This window comes from Octopus sinensis, linkage group LG6 (assembly GCF_006345805.1).
Source record: "Octopus sinensis linkage group LG6, ASM634580v1, whole genome shotgun sequence".
NCBI lineage: Eukaryota > Metazoa > Mollusca > Cephalopoda > Octopoda > Octopodidae > Octopus > Octopus sinensis.
This window is the reverse complement of record NC_043002.1, coordinates 9,450,316-9,469,957: the sequence shown is the minus strand read 5'-3', so window position 1 is coordinate 9,469,957 and position 19,642 is coordinate 9,450,316. Positions and strand designations below refer to the sequence as shown.

The window sequence follows — 19,642 nt, the reverse complement described above, 5'->3', positions numbered from 1 at the left end:
CACACCTTGGGCATGCCGGGGACACTGGAATGCTGTGTTTGGACAATTTTTCTCGAACAGGTAATACATTCCTATAGCACTGCCAGATGCTATCGGGTAGCTTTTAAGCCAGCTCCTGTGGAGGGCTCTTCACTGGGCCTTGCGCCTAACAATGACACTTCATGCATTGAGTACGTATTAAATTTTATTAAACTTGAACAATATTTTTCCAGCAAAGAAACAATTTTCCTCAAAACAATGATATAATTTGTTGACTTGGAACTTATTGCAAAACTGCATGACAAACAACATTTTTAATCTCCCCATTCAGGGATCAGCACAATGTTGTTTACCACGCAGCTTTGTATAAGTTCCAAGTCGACAAATTATATCATTGCTTTGATGAAAATTGTTCATTGGTTGAGAAATCTAACATGTACACAATGCATGAAATGTCAATGTTGGACCCGAGGCCTAATGAAGAGTCCACAACAGGATCTAGTTTAAAAGCCACCCTATCGGGCAGCTTCTAAGCTAGTCAAACATATAGCAAGAGGAATTTTTTTTTTAAATATTTTATTTCAGTTTAAATAGAATAATTACATCTTAAATTGTTCCTAAGACACAACTAATCCTTGCAAGTTGAGCAAGCCTTCAGGGTATAATAATAGGAAAGAGATCATGTTCTTGAATGGAAAAGGGGGATAAACTGTTTACCTAATCAATTTTTTTTTGTTTTTGTGTGATAGTTCAACAGGAGACTATTTTAAGGGAAAACAACATTTTAAAGGTCATATGGAAACCAATTTTAAAAATATATGAAGAAAAATTCTTAATTTTACAATATGAAATAGGAACACTGAAGTGGTCAAAGTGATATACTGAAGTAACCAGAAATTGTAAAACAAAATATCTTCATTAATTTTATAAACAAGGCACTAATAGCTAAAATTTAGCCTGTTTTTAAAGTTACAAAACTGTATATTCTGTGAATAAACCTGATGAAACACATAGTTAAATGGCAAGAGAAAAAAACAGTTATAAGCTGTCAAGTGACGTGAAGAAAATAATCATTTGAAGTCACAACCCTGCCAACCACAATGGAGACAAAACAATGCCACTGGTGAAGCAGCAGGATTGTCCAATAAGAATTCAGTTTATAAAGAATTTACACCCCCACCCTCTACAAAACAACAAATTTCAATTATTTTACACTATGTTAAATTGCATTGAATTCTCTTAAGTGCACGCTGAGAGTAAGGCACACTTCTATCATCTGAATATAAAATAATCTGTAATCTAATTTCAAGAGGAATGTGAATAATGAAAACATTTACAGAACAAAAATGAAATGTCTGATGTCAAATGATATTATAAACCACAGAAATCATAAAGAAAGAAAAAGAAGTTGTGGTTTAAATTTAACATTTAGATCTTTTTTTTTTTTTTGTGACGAGACACATCAAGTTGGGTATAAGACAATGGCAGTGATGGAGAGAAAAATAAATCTGAGCGAAATCACCTCTCTTCTCTACATTCTACAAATGATTTCAAGTCATTTGTCAGAATTACTGGATGAATGTCCAATATAATTTTTAATTTCTCCACCTATTCATCCTCTTCGTCATCATCTTCATCTTCTTCCTCCTCTTCTTCATCAGCCTCTTCCTCTTCTTCTTCGGCTTCCTCTTCATCATCATCAGCCTCCTCCTCATCATCCTCTTCCTCCTCCTCTACAACGACCTTCGCTTTCTTGACTGAAGGAGCACCTTTAATTTGTTCACCACTTCTCTATAAGCAACAAAAAATTTTAAAAAAAGCTTAAACTGACGTTTTCTTTCATCAAAAATCATCTTTCAATACAAATTTCTTTTTGGGGGATTTTTAGCTAAAGGGACAATCAAGCTAATGTTACCTTTTTGTATTCAGCAATTGCTACATCGTATTTCTTCTTTTCTTCTCGATTTCTCTTCTCATACGGTTTCTTAACATCATCTGTCATCTTTCTCCACTCTTCTCCAGCTAAAATAAACATGCAATATATATATATATATAAAATTAATTAAGGGTAGAAATTGATATTTATCAATTAAGACCAGTGGTCTAGCATATTAAAAAAGAATCCGAAGATTAAAATATTTATATATACCAATTAAGGACTGAACACGAAAAGTGGACAGTCAACATGCTAGATATAGACGTCAAATCTGAGAACATAACCTTTTGTGGTGAATGGCGATTTGACGTCTATATCTAGCATGTTGACTGTCCACTTTTCGTGTTCAGTCCTTAATTGGTATATATATATATTTCAAAAACTAGATGCATAACGGATAATGCTTTATTTAGTTCATCACAATCATAGAAATTACAAAGAAATCTCAAATAAAAAAACCAAAATATTACAAACCTAATCTGAGTATCTCTTTGTGATCAATACCCTTCCCATTCATTTTCACTCTGAAGTCATTTAAGAACAGGAAATATGAAGACTGTGGTCTCTTTGGTTTATTTGGATCACCTGAATTTTTCTGTTTATAATCTGACATCTATAGATATGAAAGAAATAAAACAGTAAATATAGACCTCTGTGATACATCGAGCCTACTTTTTACATACACTGACTTTCATTAAACATGCTTAGTATATCTTACCTCTTTAACGTATCTGGCTTTATCCTTGGCAGCTTTCTCATCAAAGGGCTTTTTCTGTACAGCAGTTAGAGCCTTCCATTTTTCTGAGCATTCTTTGGTAAAATCTGAAACCTAACAAAATAACTCGTTACAACAAAGAAAAATTCAATACCACATTCCAAACAAGCCTAATTAATAACTGCACCAGTCCAACTCACAGTTGAAGAGTCTTAAAGCATAGTATCTATAGTATCCAACTTACTTTAGGAATGGTTGTGCCTGATTTATTAGCCTGCTCTCTGCAATGTGCCATATAATAAAAGTAAGCAGATGTAGTCCGTTTGGGCCTATTAACATCCTTCGGCTTCTTTTTCTTACGGCCTTTGGCTGCCGCTGCAGGAAGACGACCTAGAAATGCAAGAAAAAAAAAATTTAACATAATTTATCGCAATCACAAAAAAAATTTTTTTAAATAAATTGTTCAGTTTAGGGATGTCAAAAAAGTAAATAAAAATTATTGGTAAGATAACAAGTAAAGGGACATAAACAAGCCTACTGTTAAACAACATAAACACTGGATACAGCAACCCAAAAGTGAAAAAATGTCTCTCTTAAGAATGTGTGTGTAAAATATACACAGGGTGTGTAAGATATGAGGACAGATTTATGTTCATAAAAAAAACAAACATAAACCTTTTTTTCTATGTTGTTCAATAAAACCACCTTCAGCTTCAACAAGTGCTTCTATATGTGATCTAAATAATCTACATGCTTGAATCAAGTGGCCCTGGTTCATTTTAGACATTACTCTGACTATGGTAGCTTCCAAAGAATCTGGTGTTATGGATGTGTTCATTGACCTCTCTCTCTCAACAACACTCTACATGTATTAGTCCAATGGACTGAGATCTGGGAATTAGGAGGCCAAATGTTAGGGGTTATGTGATCATGAAAATTTTCATCCATCTATTCCTGTGTTACTAGAGCCATGTGTGATAGTGCAGAATCTTACTGAAATACACATGGCCTTCCATTGCATACACTGTCTATCCAAAGCTTACAATCATTTCCGGGACCTCGATGTAGGTAGCAGAGTTAACTCTAAGGCCTCGTGGACAGAAGTAAGGAGGCATCACATGTCCTTCATTGATGACAACCCCTAAATCCAATACAGTTGCAGGAAACTTTGTATGCCTAACACTTGGAACTTCAGAAGGGTCTGCAAAGAACCAACTGTCATTTTTCCTGTTAACTTTCTCTTCTTGGTTGAAGTTTTTCTCATTTGAGAAAACCCAAATCAAATCTTCTGCTGGATTTTCAGTTTGTTTAAGAGCATTTTAGATCTGATTATCTTTTGCTTTTTCTGACAAATTGACCTTTCCTCATCATATAAGACATATCATATGCCTCCATGGACAACATTTTTAACCGCTCCTTGTAACACATGGAGATCTTTTGCAATTGACCTCATGGACTTTCTAGGATTGCAATCAATGGTCTGTTGAACTTGCTGGATAAATTCAGGTGTTCTGATGATTTAAGAGTGTTTAGATTGCTTTTTATGCTTTGATACAGGTGATATGTTTCCATCTTTAGTCACTAGCTCCTTACAAACAAGATCTAGCAACTTTTAAGAAAGGCACTTGTACACTTTTTGGTTGCTATATCCAATGACTATGCTTAACAGCAGGTTAACTTATCTATCTCCTCTTGTTATTTCCCCATTAATTTGCATTTACTTTTTTAAATCTCCCCTACTGAAAGGATTGCCAAGGTATAGACTACTGGCAAAAATAATTTTTAAATAAACAAATTTGGGAGAAAAGGGGGGGGGGTGCAGCCCGAAAAAAGGAGGGGATTGTGTCGACGGGGGGGGGGGGACCCTGGAATTTTTTGTGTGGAATCAAGTACCCTGACCTCTTTAATATGCTTATTCTGGTTCGGGAAGGGGGGCATTTGAACCCCCCCCCCACTGAATGAATTCCTATGACATCCTAATGTGCTACAAAACCCTTTTTGGGTCCGAAAAACGCAGTGCGGTGAGGGGGAAGTCTCGGAAATTTCACCTGCCCCTACCAGCACGACTTTCACTAAGTGGGAAAAAAAAAAAAAAAAAAAAAAAAAAGAATCCGAGACGGATTTCCCTAACCATAACAAGATCAATGGTGGTGGCGATGGTGGGGAAATTTCCGAGGTTCCCACCTCACTCCGTTTTTCGGACCCCAAAAAGGGTTTTGCAGCATATTAGGATGTCACAGGAATTCATTCAACGAAAAAAATCCAACGAATCTGGGGCCTGGGGTCCCCCTCTTCCCGAATCAAAACAAGAGATTTGCAACATATTAAAGTCAAGGTACTTGATTCCAGGCGAAAAATCCGAGTTTTTTTTCTTTTTTTCTTAGTGAAAATCGTTCGGGTGTTACAATGAAAAATTACCAAAAATTAGTTTGCAAAATTAGGCCTTCAAGCAGGCTATTCACACGCTAGCCAAATCTCATAAAACTGCGATGACATAATATAATCAATCTACTCACCTTTTTCTGCAAAGATTTCTTTCAGAGTAATTTCCCGCAGTAATATGAGAAATTAAAGGATTTTTTTTTTAAACTTTCAAAACAACCGTTCATTTTTCACATTTAGACAGCGGGGTGGCTGGGGTATTTTGGGCCGGAGTTTTTCATAAAAAAATTTGAAATTAGAATTTGAGTTTGTGTTTATTTTTATCGTATTCTTAATCTCCGTATTTTCCCCACATATATTGATGGTGGATTAAAAAAAAAAAAAAAAAAAAAAAAAAAATTTTTTTATTTCACATGAATTACTCCGTCATTCACTACGGGAAATTACTCTGCAAAAAGGTTTGATTACATTATGTCATCGAAGTTTTGAGATTTGGCTATTATTTCTAGCATGTGGATAGCCTGCTTGAACGCATATTATATATACTCTTTTACTTGTTTCAGTCATTTGACTGCGGCCATGCTGGAGCATGAAAAATTGAAAAATTGGAAAAAAAAAAAAATTTCTTTTCAGAGTCGGATTCTCTATAACCAAAAAAGTTGGGATCCTGTTAAAAAAAATAAAATCAATATATATCCATTTTACCCCAAGTCATGACGGATAAATCGGATCTTGTGAATTTTCCGGAAGTGCCCTCCCCCCACCTCACATATTCGATTTCCATACACTCGTTAACAACTCCAGGTTGGTTAATTTTTTGGGGGGTTCCCGGGTGAAGGTCTTTATATTTATTAACCGATATGTCTTTCTTGGGATTAAAACAGTAACATCGTCTTCCCATGACCGCCACATTTACTTGACAAATACATTTTATGAATAAACGGACAAATAAATAAATAAATGGACGAAAAGTTCAAAATTTAAATTGAGGGAGGGGGGTGAAATTTGAGCCCCTTATTAAACTTTATAACAATTATTGGCGGAGGTAAAGGGACATGGATCACACACCCCTTCCGGTTTATTTTCTATGGGCTAGGGGGGGGGTCCTATAGAAACATCTTTTCGACAGCGGAGATACCGAATCTGGAAAATAAAAACACAGAAAAAACCCAATTCTCCACTCTTTATTTGGCGAAATACGGAGATTATGATCTGGAGAAAAAAAATCTAAGCAGAAAACGACATGCTAGAAACAGCAGCTAAACGACGAATCACGTTTTCAACAGTTTTATTTCCACCACCCCTATTTTTATTTGCCAGAGGGGTGGAGAGGAGGAAAAATCAAAATTTTGAAAACATGTCCTTGAGGTTTTCAAAACCTTAATTTTCTATGTACGTCACTTTAAAACCTCCGCTTTTATTATTATTATTAAACAATGTTTGCCTCTCACAAAATGGTGTATATTTTATTTACATTAAATTATTATTTACGATTATTTAAGGCAAATACAAGTAAAACGCAAATTCTTTTCACTTTATTGTTTTTGTCTGAGCTCCTCCTTTACGTAGAGGTCCCTTATATTCACGGAGTGGTTGGCGTTAGGAAGGGCATCCAACTGTAGAAACACTGCCAGATCAGACTGGGTCCTGGTGCAGCTTCCTGGCTTCCCAGACCCTGGTCGAACCGTCCAACCCATGCTAGCACGGAAAACGGACGTTAAATGATGATGATGATGATGATTCTCAACAGACCAGTCACTAAATCGATGGCTTGCTGGAACGTTTTGCGTCCAAATAAGCTGCCAGTCGCCTTAAACTGATGCCGGCTTTTTTGGGGAAAGCGATGCACCGGATTGCGGGGAGTCCCTAAGGGACTTCCTTGCTGGAGGGCCTCGACTCTTGGCACAGGAGGTGGAATGCTGTGAAGGGCCAATCACAGCTAAGGAGGTGCTGGCTGAGTGCTCTGGGGGACAAGTCGCCAGGGCTAGATGGCCTGCCCTATGAATTTTATTGAAGTATGCCTGACTGTAGAAACACTGCCAAATCAGACTGGAGCCTGGTGCAGCCTTCCCAGATCCCTGGTCGAACCGTCCAACTCATGCTAGCATGGAAGACGGACGTTAAATGATGATGATGATGATGATTCTCAACAGACCAGTCCAAAAATAAGCTGCCAGTCGCCTTAAACTGATGATCTCAACGGCGGATGTTGTTTTTAATGTGGAAAGCCCTTCATGAAAACACGACGAAGACAAATTCCAATTTCGCAAAATGCCGAAAAATTCCATTCCGCAGACTGATGATGATGCTTCGGCGTGGTGGCCATCGGTTGGCGTCAGCGTCACCATCACGTGACTAGCTACGCGCACATCTCGCGTTTCATTCATCCTAAACTGGAGGAAGAGGATCGATTGTGTCCGAGGGCAACAAATGGCACCCCCCCCCACTTCGGACTGCACCAAACTGTACGTAAAGTTTATTAGTTGGTCTCTCATAGTCAACACATGAAATATGTAGCATTGGGTACTTACTCGAGAACAGTGGTCCCGGTGTGCGCACTCGCGCTAGCTAGTCATGACTAGTCGATCCCTTACTTTGTGTTATTTACTTTCTTTAAAAAAATTATTTACTTTATGATTTACTTTTTTTTTATTTAGTTCCAACTCACAAGCTGTGGCCATGCTGGAGCACCGCCATTTGTTTAACAAAAATTATTTACTTTGTGTAAAAAAATTTATTTATTTTGTTTTATTTACTTTGCTAGGTAAGTCGTTGTAGGATCGACTAGTCACGACTAGCTAGCGCGGATGCGCGACTGCGCGCACCGGGCCCAATGTTCGCTAGTCGTACCCTCATATTCAAAATATGTAATTTTTTTTAAACAAAGAAAATAATTTTTGTTAAACAAACTAAATAAAACAAAAATACAAAGTAAATAACACAAAAACACAAAGGATCGACTAGTCATGACTAACTAGCGCGAGTGCGCGCACCGGGACCACTGTTCTCAAGCAGTGCCTAACATTCTGCTGGCAATAAATACATTTACCAGTACCGTACATACGTGTAAGTCTAAAAATGATTTTTTTTAGCTCTGGCACCATGCCACAAGTTGATGGAAATGGATAGTCGTCTGAATCGCTTTTGCTTCTCAGCGCCACCGTCTTTGCAAACAGGAAAAATAATCACTGTTACTACCAAAAAAATAATTCCAATCTTTCGAATTTGTGTTCTATAAATTATCCGCACGCCCCACTGAAATCCTCGGACGTCCCAGGATAATCTGGGACATGCTTCGATTGGAACTTTGGCGATGCCATCACCAGTAGGGCACTCAAAATTCTTCAAATTGCTAATTTCGGTCTTGCAAAAATACCGTCTAGCCACGGGCCAATGATGGATAGATACGCTGGGATCGCTTAAACTGCTGGAAAGAGCAGCCAAATTTTTAAAAAAACTGCACATTAGATAAATGGATCCCAAGGTGTATTGTGGCTTACTCTCTCCTGAAGTAGGACCGAAACGGGACGAGAAAATGCCTGCGGCTAAACAAAAACCCCTTCATCTTATCCGCGACAAGTGATCGCTTAAACTGCTGGAAAGAGCAGCCAAATTTCCCAAAAACTGCACATTAACGATACATAAGTTAAGTGGATCCAAGGTGTATTGTGGTTTGGGACAGAATCGGGGCTACGCTCCTTAAGTAGGACCGAGACGGGATGAGAAAAATGTCTGCGGCTAAACAAAAACCCCTTCATCTTATCCGCCACAAACAAGCTTTATCATAAAATGAATTATTTATAATAAAGGCAGGCACACACAGATCTAAGTGGAATCTTTTCAATGACATCCGGAGCTGAAAAGATTAAGAAAAGATCAAAAAAAAAAAAAAAAAAAGTATTCATCTCCTGATAGATAATTAGTGAACGAGATGCGGTGCGGCCCTTCCATAACCTGCTCGGCACCCACATTCCAAACAAGGCCGTCGCTATAAGAAGCAGAACCGCTCTTTTTCTGCATTTTTATTCACCTTCCTTGGGATAATTAAGATTGGTTTTTTGGCGGAGGTAAAGAATACGCACACCACCCGTTCTAAGCCTAACAATGGCACCAACCCTATATAAACCCTTGGTGTGCGCCTTCTTTACTATCGCCGGTTATTTTGCCCTGCATTTTCTAATTTGCTCTTCTTCCTTTCTTCATCAACGTCGTGACAAAAGCCGAGCTGATTGCTCCCAGCACAATTGCCATATTAGGGGGGAAATTACTTGAGATAGAAGCGGAAGCACGCCAAAGCTTCAGTTTTAAGTAACATTTACGATTTTTCGCTGAAAGCAGGGAAATTAATTCACAAAGAAAATGTCTAGATAATTTCATCTGGAGTACTTCTACCAGGAAAAGAACCCCATAAAACTAGAAAATGGAGATGAATTTCTAATAATTAAGTGAGAATTGTTTGTTTTAACATGGCTGCGTAGCAAAGTAGCCATGTTTAGTTCAGGTTTATCTTCTGCACAGAAAGATTTTCCTGAAAAACACCAAAACTAAAACTAATTTTGATTGAATAAATGAATAAAGGGGAAAATAAATCGATCGTAATGAAATTGTTTAGCCATTGAAAGAATTTTTATCCATAATTCTAAACCCTTCAAATTAGTAACCAAAATTGCAGATTTAAAAAAAAAATGGCATGGATAATTTTCATGATGGAAAAATTATCATTGAAAAAATCTAATTTTTTTAGTTTTGATAATTCTATTCGATTTTCTTGTGTGAGGAAATCGGTTTATAAGTTATAGAAATAAGCAAGTTTCCTAAAAATAAATCGAGGCATACGATAAATTTCAAGTTTAGCGCGCTTATCTCCCATTTATAAAAAGGCAGCGATTTGGCGGCTCCTCGCTCGGTCGTTCTTTTTTTTATATCTTTCAAAATACGAAAACAATCCGTATTATTTCCATCGAATAATAAGGATCGGTCTTCAATCTACAAACCTTTCCCGAAAAAACTTGCTCCTTCACCCCAGAAAAGCCATCAAGGTAAAATAAAATAAAGCATTTGTCATGATTTTTTTGCTGGTTTCCTTATTCAGAACAATGGCGCCCAACAGATTATTCGTTTTTCACAATTCAGACAGAATTTTCACTGAAATATTTTAAATATTGAACGAAATAAGACAAAAAGGAATTAGATTTTTTTTAAATGAGAAAATTATGAAATTATTTCGGAGAGAACGAGAAGTAAAATCAGGCAACTGGAAAAATTTATGGCCGTCATGTACCTAAAATAATTAAACCCCCAACAAATTTTTGCTTCGAATTAGGAGGATAAACGGCTTTTTTTTCTTCCAGTTCAACTCAGATTTTTCTAGAAGAAACAAACGAAAGAAAGCTTTGCAAATAAGAGCATTTAAATTTAGTAACAAGTTGCATATTTCGACATGATGAGAAAATCTTTTTAAAAAAAACTTGCTTACCCATGTTGGAATCGAAGAGCTAAAGTGAGGGCACTACGGAAGAAACACTCAGTTTACTAATAATATCGCGAATGGTTACTATCGCTGCACGGCTTGAAACAGTTGCCTTAGAACACTATAAACCATTCACGTGTGCCAATACGGGAGAGGGGGATACAGGATTTTTTTATTACTATTATTATTATTATATTACGCTTTCTTTCTCTTAATCTTTGCCTTTCTCTCTCTTTCTCTTTCTCTCTCTCTCTCTCTTTCTCTTTCACTCACTTCTTTCCTTCTCTCGCCCTCACTCTATTTTCGTTTTTATTTTCCCGACCTTTACTTTCTCTCTCTATATCACACTCCCGCTCACACTCTCACTTTATTACTCACCCCACTAAAATCCGTCCCACTCCTTTTGTGCCTCCTCTTTCTTTCTTTTAATCTTTGCTTTTTTTTTTTCTTTCTTTCTTTCTCTTAGCCCTCTATTTTCGTTTTTATTTTCCCGACCTTTACTTTCTTTCTCTGTATCACACTCCCGCTCATACTCACAGTTTATCGCTTTCTCTCTCCCTTTCGTACTCACTCTTTATCACTTTCCCTCTCCCGCTCATACTCACTCTTTATCACTTTCTCTCTCCCGCTCACACTCACAGTTTATTACTCACCCTACTGAAATCCGTCCCCCCCTCCCTTTGTGCCTCCTCTTTCCTCTCACTATCCCTTTCCTCCTCCTCCTCCCCGTCACCGTCTTTGCGATGTTTTTCTCGCTGGTTTTTTAATAACTTCACTTTCGCCTTCTCAGCCAACGTGAGTAGGATAAACAGTTGAGGAGGAAGAGGAAGAGTACTAATCACTATTAGTACCGGGGGGGGGAAGAGAGAGGGAGGGAGGGAGTGAGACGGCTGCACTGACATTTATTGTAAGAGGGGAAACGAGATTTTGCTTCAACACGAAGAATCATTAAAAAATGGTGATTAATAAATATTATTAGAATTAGAGATAAAGATCTTTTTTTTTTTGATATTCGTTGTAATGTGGTTATTAAAAAAAATTGTTAAATTCTTGAACACTTTCTGTTGAGGTACAGAATCCCTGAAATTTATTTATAAGACAGTATAAATGGGGATGTGTAACGTTCATACCTTCCTCAAATAAATAAAATTAGAAAATAAAGTGAAAAGGCTCCGAGCCATGAATCTTAAATGCTTTTATAATGAGAGAAGAATTGACTCAATAGAGTTTAACAGAATCTAAACTCAGAGAATTGTAGTTCATAACTAGTTCTATTAAATCTATAAAAAAAGGGGTTCTTGTTTAAAACGGGACTAATCTTTAAAAAGTAGATGGGATCAACAATCAAAACCATGAAATAAATCTAAATCTAGTTTCGATTTCTGATTTCGGTCGTGATGCTAATAAGCTTGAATAAACAATTTCTCTGAAGCTAATTTGTTTTTAATCTACGTAAAGAATAAAAAGGTGTATAGTTGAGTACTACTGCTTCGAGATATAAAACTCGTTTTTTTGTTTTGTTAAAGGAGAAAGAAACGGGAAATATAATATTCACGCATTTTCCCCTTTTATTAGTGGCTTCTATTGAGAATTGAAACTATGCTACAATTTCATTTTTGTTTGTCAACAAAATTAAAATCCTAACTCTTAATCATCTCGCCGACCGTATATGAAATTAGCGAGTGAGTTTTCCCGCCATAGTTATAGAGTTAATTGGTTTGACCTGTCACTAAAAATTGATTTCTTTCTTTCGCCTTTACTTCAAATAAATCTCGTATTATTTTTTTGTACATTTGTGAAATAAAATGTTTGCGTATGCCTCTGGGTGTTTGTATGTGTATGTACATAAACAATTTTTTTTTTCAAAACCGGTTTGCACATTTTGTAGAGTTTATATAATTTATATATTTTCAAGTAAATATCTGAAAATTTTAATGGATCGATATGGCTATTATTTATTATACGTATAGGTTTCAACTTTTACGATGATGCGATTGAGTGATTTATTCCTAAATTGACATTTTAGTTAATCAAGGTTGCCCTCTAAATTTTTTGTAGTAATAGTTTATCTCAATAAGTAGTGAAATTATTACTACAAAAAATTTTATTTTACTAAATTGGTTCCTTTTGCAGTATATTTACACGGTTCAGCAAGATCAGGGCGCAGTAACAATTGTTTTTTCTTTTGTGTGAAGAAGATGGAATATTATAAATACTTATTTTTATTTACAATCGTAATGAAATCTACAAACATCTGTGATTTAGAAAATGTAAAACTGCCAAAATCAAGCGTATTTGCAGGAAATTCTCCGTTTAAGTTGAATAAAATGCCCTTAATACAACATTTCACCTTATCAACATTGCAACTGTACAATTAAAATCTGGCAGAATTAATTCTAAATCCCCGAATTTTCGTCTATTTTTCTCCTCACATAAATAATTTTTAACTAGTGTATTAATTTTCACGATTTAGTCATTATCCCTCTGACCTAGCCTCATACTTTCATGGGACTGTTCAAGAAACGAGATAAACCATTTCCGTTTGAAGTATCAAATATAGCCGTTTCGTTTTTTGTTTATATTTTCAAGATACAACTTTTAAAACGTGTGGTAAAACATTAAATTCGTCAAAAGCTGGAGACGAACAAAAGAACTGTTAAACTATGGCCATTCATCGTCTAGGCAGCAGCATTTTCAGTGGGGTCGGGGCCATTTCACCCTTACATATTCACACTGGAAAGGCATAAATGTTATAAAACTTATCCTATTCCTTTGTCTTTCAAACAGAGATTTCAGTTTTATACCGAGATCTGTTATAGTAAAAACCGACAACGTCCTGCTTAAAGCTATTTTCACCGACTTAAATCAGGGTTGCCTTTGCACAGCTTTACCATTGCCTTCCTTTGTTAATTTGTATATAAGAAATCCTTAATATAGTTAAGGCTCGGCAAATTTATATAGGGGGGTGTATGCAGATTTCGGCTTGTAGTCGGTATTTTTAACCAGCCAATTGACATTTGCATACAGGACTAAAATGCTGTCCCGTTACGGTAAAATTGGGATCAGCAAATAATGTACAGTATTAAAAATCTATCTTAGCTTTCTTCAATTACCTAAACGAATAAATGAATGCAAAATAGGTAATTCATAGCATCTCTCTCTCTTCTATCTTATTTTAGTTCTTGGTGGAGTTTTTTCCCCCCTAAATCAGTCTTCGAATTTCCATGTTTAGAACATCAGAAATTCCAATTATGCAAAATAGTTAGGGATCCAGTTTAGATTTGTCAAAGAACGTATCCGATCTTATTCACAAGAATCGTAACTGCTCTGCATCAGCCGCAGTTTTGAGAGTGTGCAAAAAGTTCCTCTAACCATTCGTGCTTATCAATTACAGTAGCGACTCGAAAAGTGTGTCTGACTCCGATACTAGATACCTTTGCTTACGCAGCCAGCATCATACATGTTCGAGTGTTGCTATTTCTAACATTTCTGGTGGTGGAGGAGGGGTGCTTCTTTCATATTTCCATCAGTAATTGATAAGGGTAATCGGATCTTTTCGGTTTGAACGGCAGTTTTTTAAAATAATTTCCACGTAACTAAACACTTTTAAACTTCGTATACTGGTAGAATGTGTTTATAAAACATCTTTTTCTCTTGGCTTTATTGAGAAAATTCTATAGTTTGTAAGATATTTGTTTTTTTTTTCTTCAATTTCTGTAATTTCAACCAATCAGTGACGTCTATTGAGGTGAAAACATTCTGTGCCGTATGAATATGTCCCTCGTTTAAGAAACAGATTGGGTTTATTTACATTTGTGAAGAAAAACAAAGATACCCTTCCCCCCGCTCTTACCCTAACCCTAACCCTAAAACAGATTGAAATGCAATAGATCGATACTAGGGTCATAATTACGGGTGACAATTTCATATGACACCGCTAGAAAAAACTGCCACTCAAACCGAAAAGATTCTTATTTTCATTTATTAAAAAATTCTTGTTTTGATACTTTAGGTAATTGGTATTTCAACTACATCCCAAAAGGTCATCTAAGTTTAAGTGATACCAGAACTATAGTTATACTGCACTTCAACACAAACTCTACTCTCCTGTACCCAGAGGTTTTGTGGTCCCTCACCTAAAATATACTTTAAGAAGGACTGTCTTAAACTCGAACCCTCCGTTCGCTTCACCCAAAGCTGCATGGAAATGTCTACCTTGCATGAATACGTGGTGCAGCTGATTTGAATTTATATCAAATGCACATAATTGCTACATCAAAGGACACTAATACACTTATCCAGCAGAAATGTGTCAGATTTAATGAAAGTAATGCTGTAATAAATAACTGGGGCTACTTTGGTATGGGATCTACAACTTAAAGGGCAATAACTTTAAGTTACTTTTTAGTTTGCTTTTCAATTTCTAAAAACCCTTCAGATGCTGGTTAAAGATTTTTTTTAGGGTAAATTCTTTTGTACATACCAAGCATTGTAAATGTATTTTTTCAAAATTCTTACTATTTTAATAATAATAATAAAACCATGTTTCATTTATAATAAGAAGAAACCAAGAATCAACAATATAATAATTAAAATAAGGGATGGAGTTGGAAAAAGACTATAGACATTATGTGCACCCTTGTCAAAGCATATGTGTACCATCATATCAAGGTTAAACAGAAAGAATATAAAATTAGCAAGAGGTGGTAATAATTATAGTATTACTGTCAACACTAACTTAAACCCCTACAAAGAGAATAATAATATTAATGGTGACATAGGAAATAGAAACAGTGGTACTAATGCTTCTAATATATACAATATAGATTGTAGCTCCGAGGTCTATACTAGCACTGTATTTGGAACTATAAAGGTATTTAAACGTTCTAGCAAAATGTGGGCAAGAACCTTTCCAACCACAGACAACAGCAAAATTCCACGAAAATTACCACACAGATCCTTTGGCCCCAATTTATACAAGGAGACTAAAATGGCATCAATCCATCTTGAGGCACTTTCTCAGTTCTCCAACAGTGACAAATTAATATATTTAAGAGTTCAAACAGGTTGTTACCCCCATATTTCAAAACTTCTGCACAGATTCCATGAGACCTTGGAGACTTACTGTTATTCACTTTATTCACAGCTAAATAAATGTCATTTAGAGTTGGTTCAAATGCCATCTCTTCTATAACTGGAAGGTATTCAATTTTTTCTATCGTCTTCATGTCAACGGATGATGGTCCATTCAAAAGTGCAGAAAAATGTTCTACCCAATGCTTATGAATAGAAGCAGTATCAGTCAGAAGAAAATGTCCATTTGCTTTTCTCAGTGGAGCTATTGAAGATTTTGGGCCATATACCTCCTAAACATATAATTTCTACCAGCTGCTTCTTGTACCCCTTTTGCTCTATCATTCCACCATTCCTGTTTAATTTTCCTTAGAGCAGTCTTCAATTTCCTTTTCAGCTTTCTGTAAATTTCATTTGAGTTGGGGCTCAAGGACTGAGAAAGAAGTGTATTGCCTAAATTTTGTTTTTCTAAAAGTAGATCATGAATTTCTGCTGATGTATCTGAGAACCAGTCACTGGACTTATGTGATTTACATCCCACTGATGAACTTGCAGCCTGAAATACTTTTGTTTTGAAATCTTCCCATAGATTGTTTGGGTCAAGATTGATACTTTCTATAGCATCATAGAATCTTTGCAAGTTGCTTGATAATTTAAAGTTTGCAATATTTAACTTTTGGGGTACCTTAGGACCAGACTGTCGATTTTTAGGCATTATTGAAAGATCTATTTTTCAACACACTAGATGATGGTCAGTCCTACTCTCTGCCCCTTTCATGGCCGGAACACTAGAAATGTCTTTCATATCATGTTTTCTGATCAGAATATAATCTACGAGATGCCAGTGCTTAGATCTTGGGTGAAACCAGGTGGTTTTATATTTATTATCTGCTTAAACAGAGTGTTGGTGACAACCAGATTATTTTCAGTACAAAACATCAGAAGAGCTACTCCATTTTTATTGCATTTTCCACTCCCATGTCGACCTAAAACAGGCCATGAAACATAGTCCTTTCCAACTCTTGCATTGAAATCTCCCAATATGACCAGCTTGTCAGAAATTGGTACTTTCCTCAATAATTGTGCTAGATCATCATAAAACTATCCTCCAGTTTCATCAGAATGGGACATTGTTGGTGTATAAATACTGACAACGGTAAGAAACCTACCAAGGCTACAAGGCGGCAAGCTGGCAGAAACGTTAGCACGCCGGACGAAATGCTTAGCAGTATTTCATCTGCCATTACATTCTGAGTTCAAATTCCGCCGAGGTCGACTTAGCCTTTCATCCTTTCAGGGTCGATAAATTAAGTACCAGTTACACACTGGGGTCGATATAATCGACTTAATCCATCTGTCTGTCCTTGTTTGTCTCCTCTGTGTTTAGCCCCTTGTGGGTAGTAAAGAAATAGGTAAGAAACCTACCTTTTGTCAGTTTAATACGGAAGTTCTGCAATGGAGGAAACTAATGTATTCTTGAGAACAAACCCAACACCAGATTCTCTACACTCCAAAAGATAGTATATCCATAAGTAGGTTCATTTACTTGACCCTCACCAGAGAGATGGGTTTCGTAGAGCACAACTATATCAAGGGAATATTTCTTAAGCTCACATGCAATAAGTGCAGTATGCCTTTCTGGCCACTTGTTGAAATTATCATCAAGAAGTGTTCGCACATTTCAACAACCAAAATTCAAAGGATACTCTTTTACTTGTTTCAGTCATGGGACTGTGGCCATGCTGGAGCACTGCCTTTGGTTGAGCAAATCGCCCCCAGGACTTATTCTTTGTCAGCCACTACACACACGGAGTGGTTGGCGTTAGGAAGGGCATCCAGCTGTAGAAACACTGCCAGATCAGACTGGGCCTGGCACAGCCTACTGGCTTCCCAGACCCCGGTCAAACTGTCCAATGCATGCTAGCATGGAAAACGGACGTTAAACGATGATGATGATGCCTAGTAATTATTCTATCAGTCTCTTCTGCCGAACCGCTACGTTATGGGGACATAAACACACCAGCATCGGTTGTTAAGCGATGTTGGGGGGAGAAACACAGACACAAACATATACACACACATACATATATATACATATATAGATATATATATACATATATACGATGGGCTTCTTTCAGTTTCCGTCTACCAAATCCACTCACAAGGCTTTGGTCAGCCCAAGGCTATAGTAGAAGGCACTTGCCCAAAGTGCCATGCAGTGGGAATGAACCTGGAACCATGTGGTTCGTTAGCAAGCTACTTACCACACAGCCACTCCTATGCTTCACAGTGGCAGGATGACGACTGGGTCCAGCCAGTGATACACTGGAACACCTGCCAATCTAGACCTGTTCCCCTGACTTCCCAAACCTTTTTAGCCATTTACTGAATCGGTTTGAGACATTTTAGAGTAAGTTACAAGTGCATTTTTAGGTTTCTGCCAACCAACCAATTCAATGATTTTACCAACATTTGGAGTACAGGAAGTACCTGTGCAGATGGTTAATTTTCAGTGAGTGTAGCTTGCACTGCATTACCCTACTTATTAGCCCAAAAAGACTTTCGTTGGTGTGACATGGAAATTGACAAAACCAGGAACTTCCAAGGCCTCAGGTTTTCTTTCGGAGATTTCCTTCTCCTAGGTAGATTACCAACCAAAGTTAAAGAGCTTCTCCCTGCCCATGAGGTAAGCTATCCCACTCCAGACACCAAACTGACACTCAGACAATCTATATAGTGGTCAAATATCACTCTGAAGATTGAGGCAGAGCAGTTCATGAAAAAGAAAAAGGTAAGATATGTGATTTGCAAATGTAAATAAGAATTATATATAAATATAAGAAAGTAAAGGATATGCAATAAATATAAACATGTATATAAAACTAAAAATAAGCTTATAAGACAAAAAAAAAAGGATATATATATATATTTACAGATGTTTTGTTGAATGGCCATTGACTGTTGAGAAGTTCATCCGGCCTTTGACTGGTCTAACTTTCCATCCTGCCGGGTGACCAATAACAACCTCCTCACCAAGAAAGCCTGGTGGGGTTGCCAGTTTAGTCGTCAACAACCCGACAATGCGACAGATTGTATTGGATTCCATGTTACCAGTAGCACTCATATATATATATATATATATATATATAAATATTAAAATTATAAATTAGGGTATCTACGAGATATCACCATGCTGAAAATAGCAGCCATGATCTAACTCTAAAACCACCATAATTGTCTATATATCAACACTGAGAGAAAACAAAGAGACAAGATGAAACTAGTAAAAAATTACTGGATAATTTTTTGTCAGAATTACAAATTTTGAAAACACAATAGGAACAAATTTCGGAAAAAAATCTCCCATAATTCACGGAATTAAAATTACACTTCGATTTTTGTACAAAACTGTAGTTGAAGTGTTTACGAAGTATAATACGTTTTTTCACGAATGTACTAAAGAGATTTGCTCTGATATTCTCATTTAAATATGAATAGATAAATTTGGGCGGCTTGGTAACGAAAGGGTTAAACGGATGCATACATTTATTAATCTCTTATTATAATAACTATATATAAGTGTCGTCTGTTTATACATAAACACTGTTTCATACTGCAATTATATATACATATATCTATATATAATATTATATAAAAAAATATATACAGAGTAAAATAAAAATCAATTTACCTTTTCTGTCCGTCCGTGTGTCTTTGCAAATGTGTTGGAATGATAAGTGAGTTGTGTTTTGGTGTTTTGGCGCCTTTTTTACTAATAACAAACACACACGTGTTTGTATGTAGTTGTATGTGTATGTAGTTGTATGTAGTTGTATATGTATGTGTATGCGTGTGTGTGAGGAATGACACACACACACTCACGCATGCACACATGTACATCAATGCTTTCGGAGTGATATGTTAAAATATTGAGTTTTCTCGAATTTTGTCTTAATTGGGGGTGAAATTGAAAGAAATATATTATGGCATGAGTGAATGGAGTACTTTGAAAAATCTTAGGTAAATTCTAATTGAAGAAATTGTGTGAGGAGTAAATGGTTATGTATTTATTTGTTTCTGTTTGCTG

The 19,642-nt window shown here is 36.4% G+C and overlaps 1 protein-coding gene across 2 annotated transcripts; it reads right to left on the bottom strand.

The window, feature by feature from the left end:
- Positions 1–538: 538 nt before the first annotated feature.
- LOC115212946 (high mobility group protein B1) lies at positions 539–10,707 on the bottom strand. Of its 2 annotated transcripts, none has more exons than XM_029781792.2 (6): positions 10,489–10,707; positions 2,875–3,020; positions 2,634–2,744; positions 2,390–2,528; positions 1,895–2,001; positions 539–1,770 (listed from the first exon to the last, which is right to left on the bottom strand). In XM_029781792.2, exons 1-6 carry the CDS (start codon positions 10,490–10,492, stop codon positions 1,588–1,590), a joined length of 690 nt encoding a protein of 229 aa, XP_029637652.1. In that variant the 5' UTR covers positions 10,493–10,707; the 3' UTR covers positions 539–1,587. The 2 variants fall into 2 exon arrangements, with proteins under 2 accessions (XP_029637652.1, XP_036359528.1); XM_036503635.1 differs by lacking the exon at positions 10,489–10,707 and adding an exon at positions 6,706–6,710.
- Positions 10,708–19,642: the final 8,935 nt, after the last annotated feature.

Bases quoted from the DNA above. Each gene is read 5' to 3' on its own strand.
- LOC115212946 (XM_029781792.2), bottom strand. The intron at 2,529-2,633 runs GTAAGATATACT...TCATATCTATAG, and splicing joins AAGCCAGATACGTTAAAGAG to ATGTCAGATTATAAACAGAA. The intron at 1,771-1,894 runs GTAACATTAGCT...TGTTGCTTATAG, and splicing joins CAATTGCTGAATACAAAAAG to AGAAGTGGTGAACAAATTAA.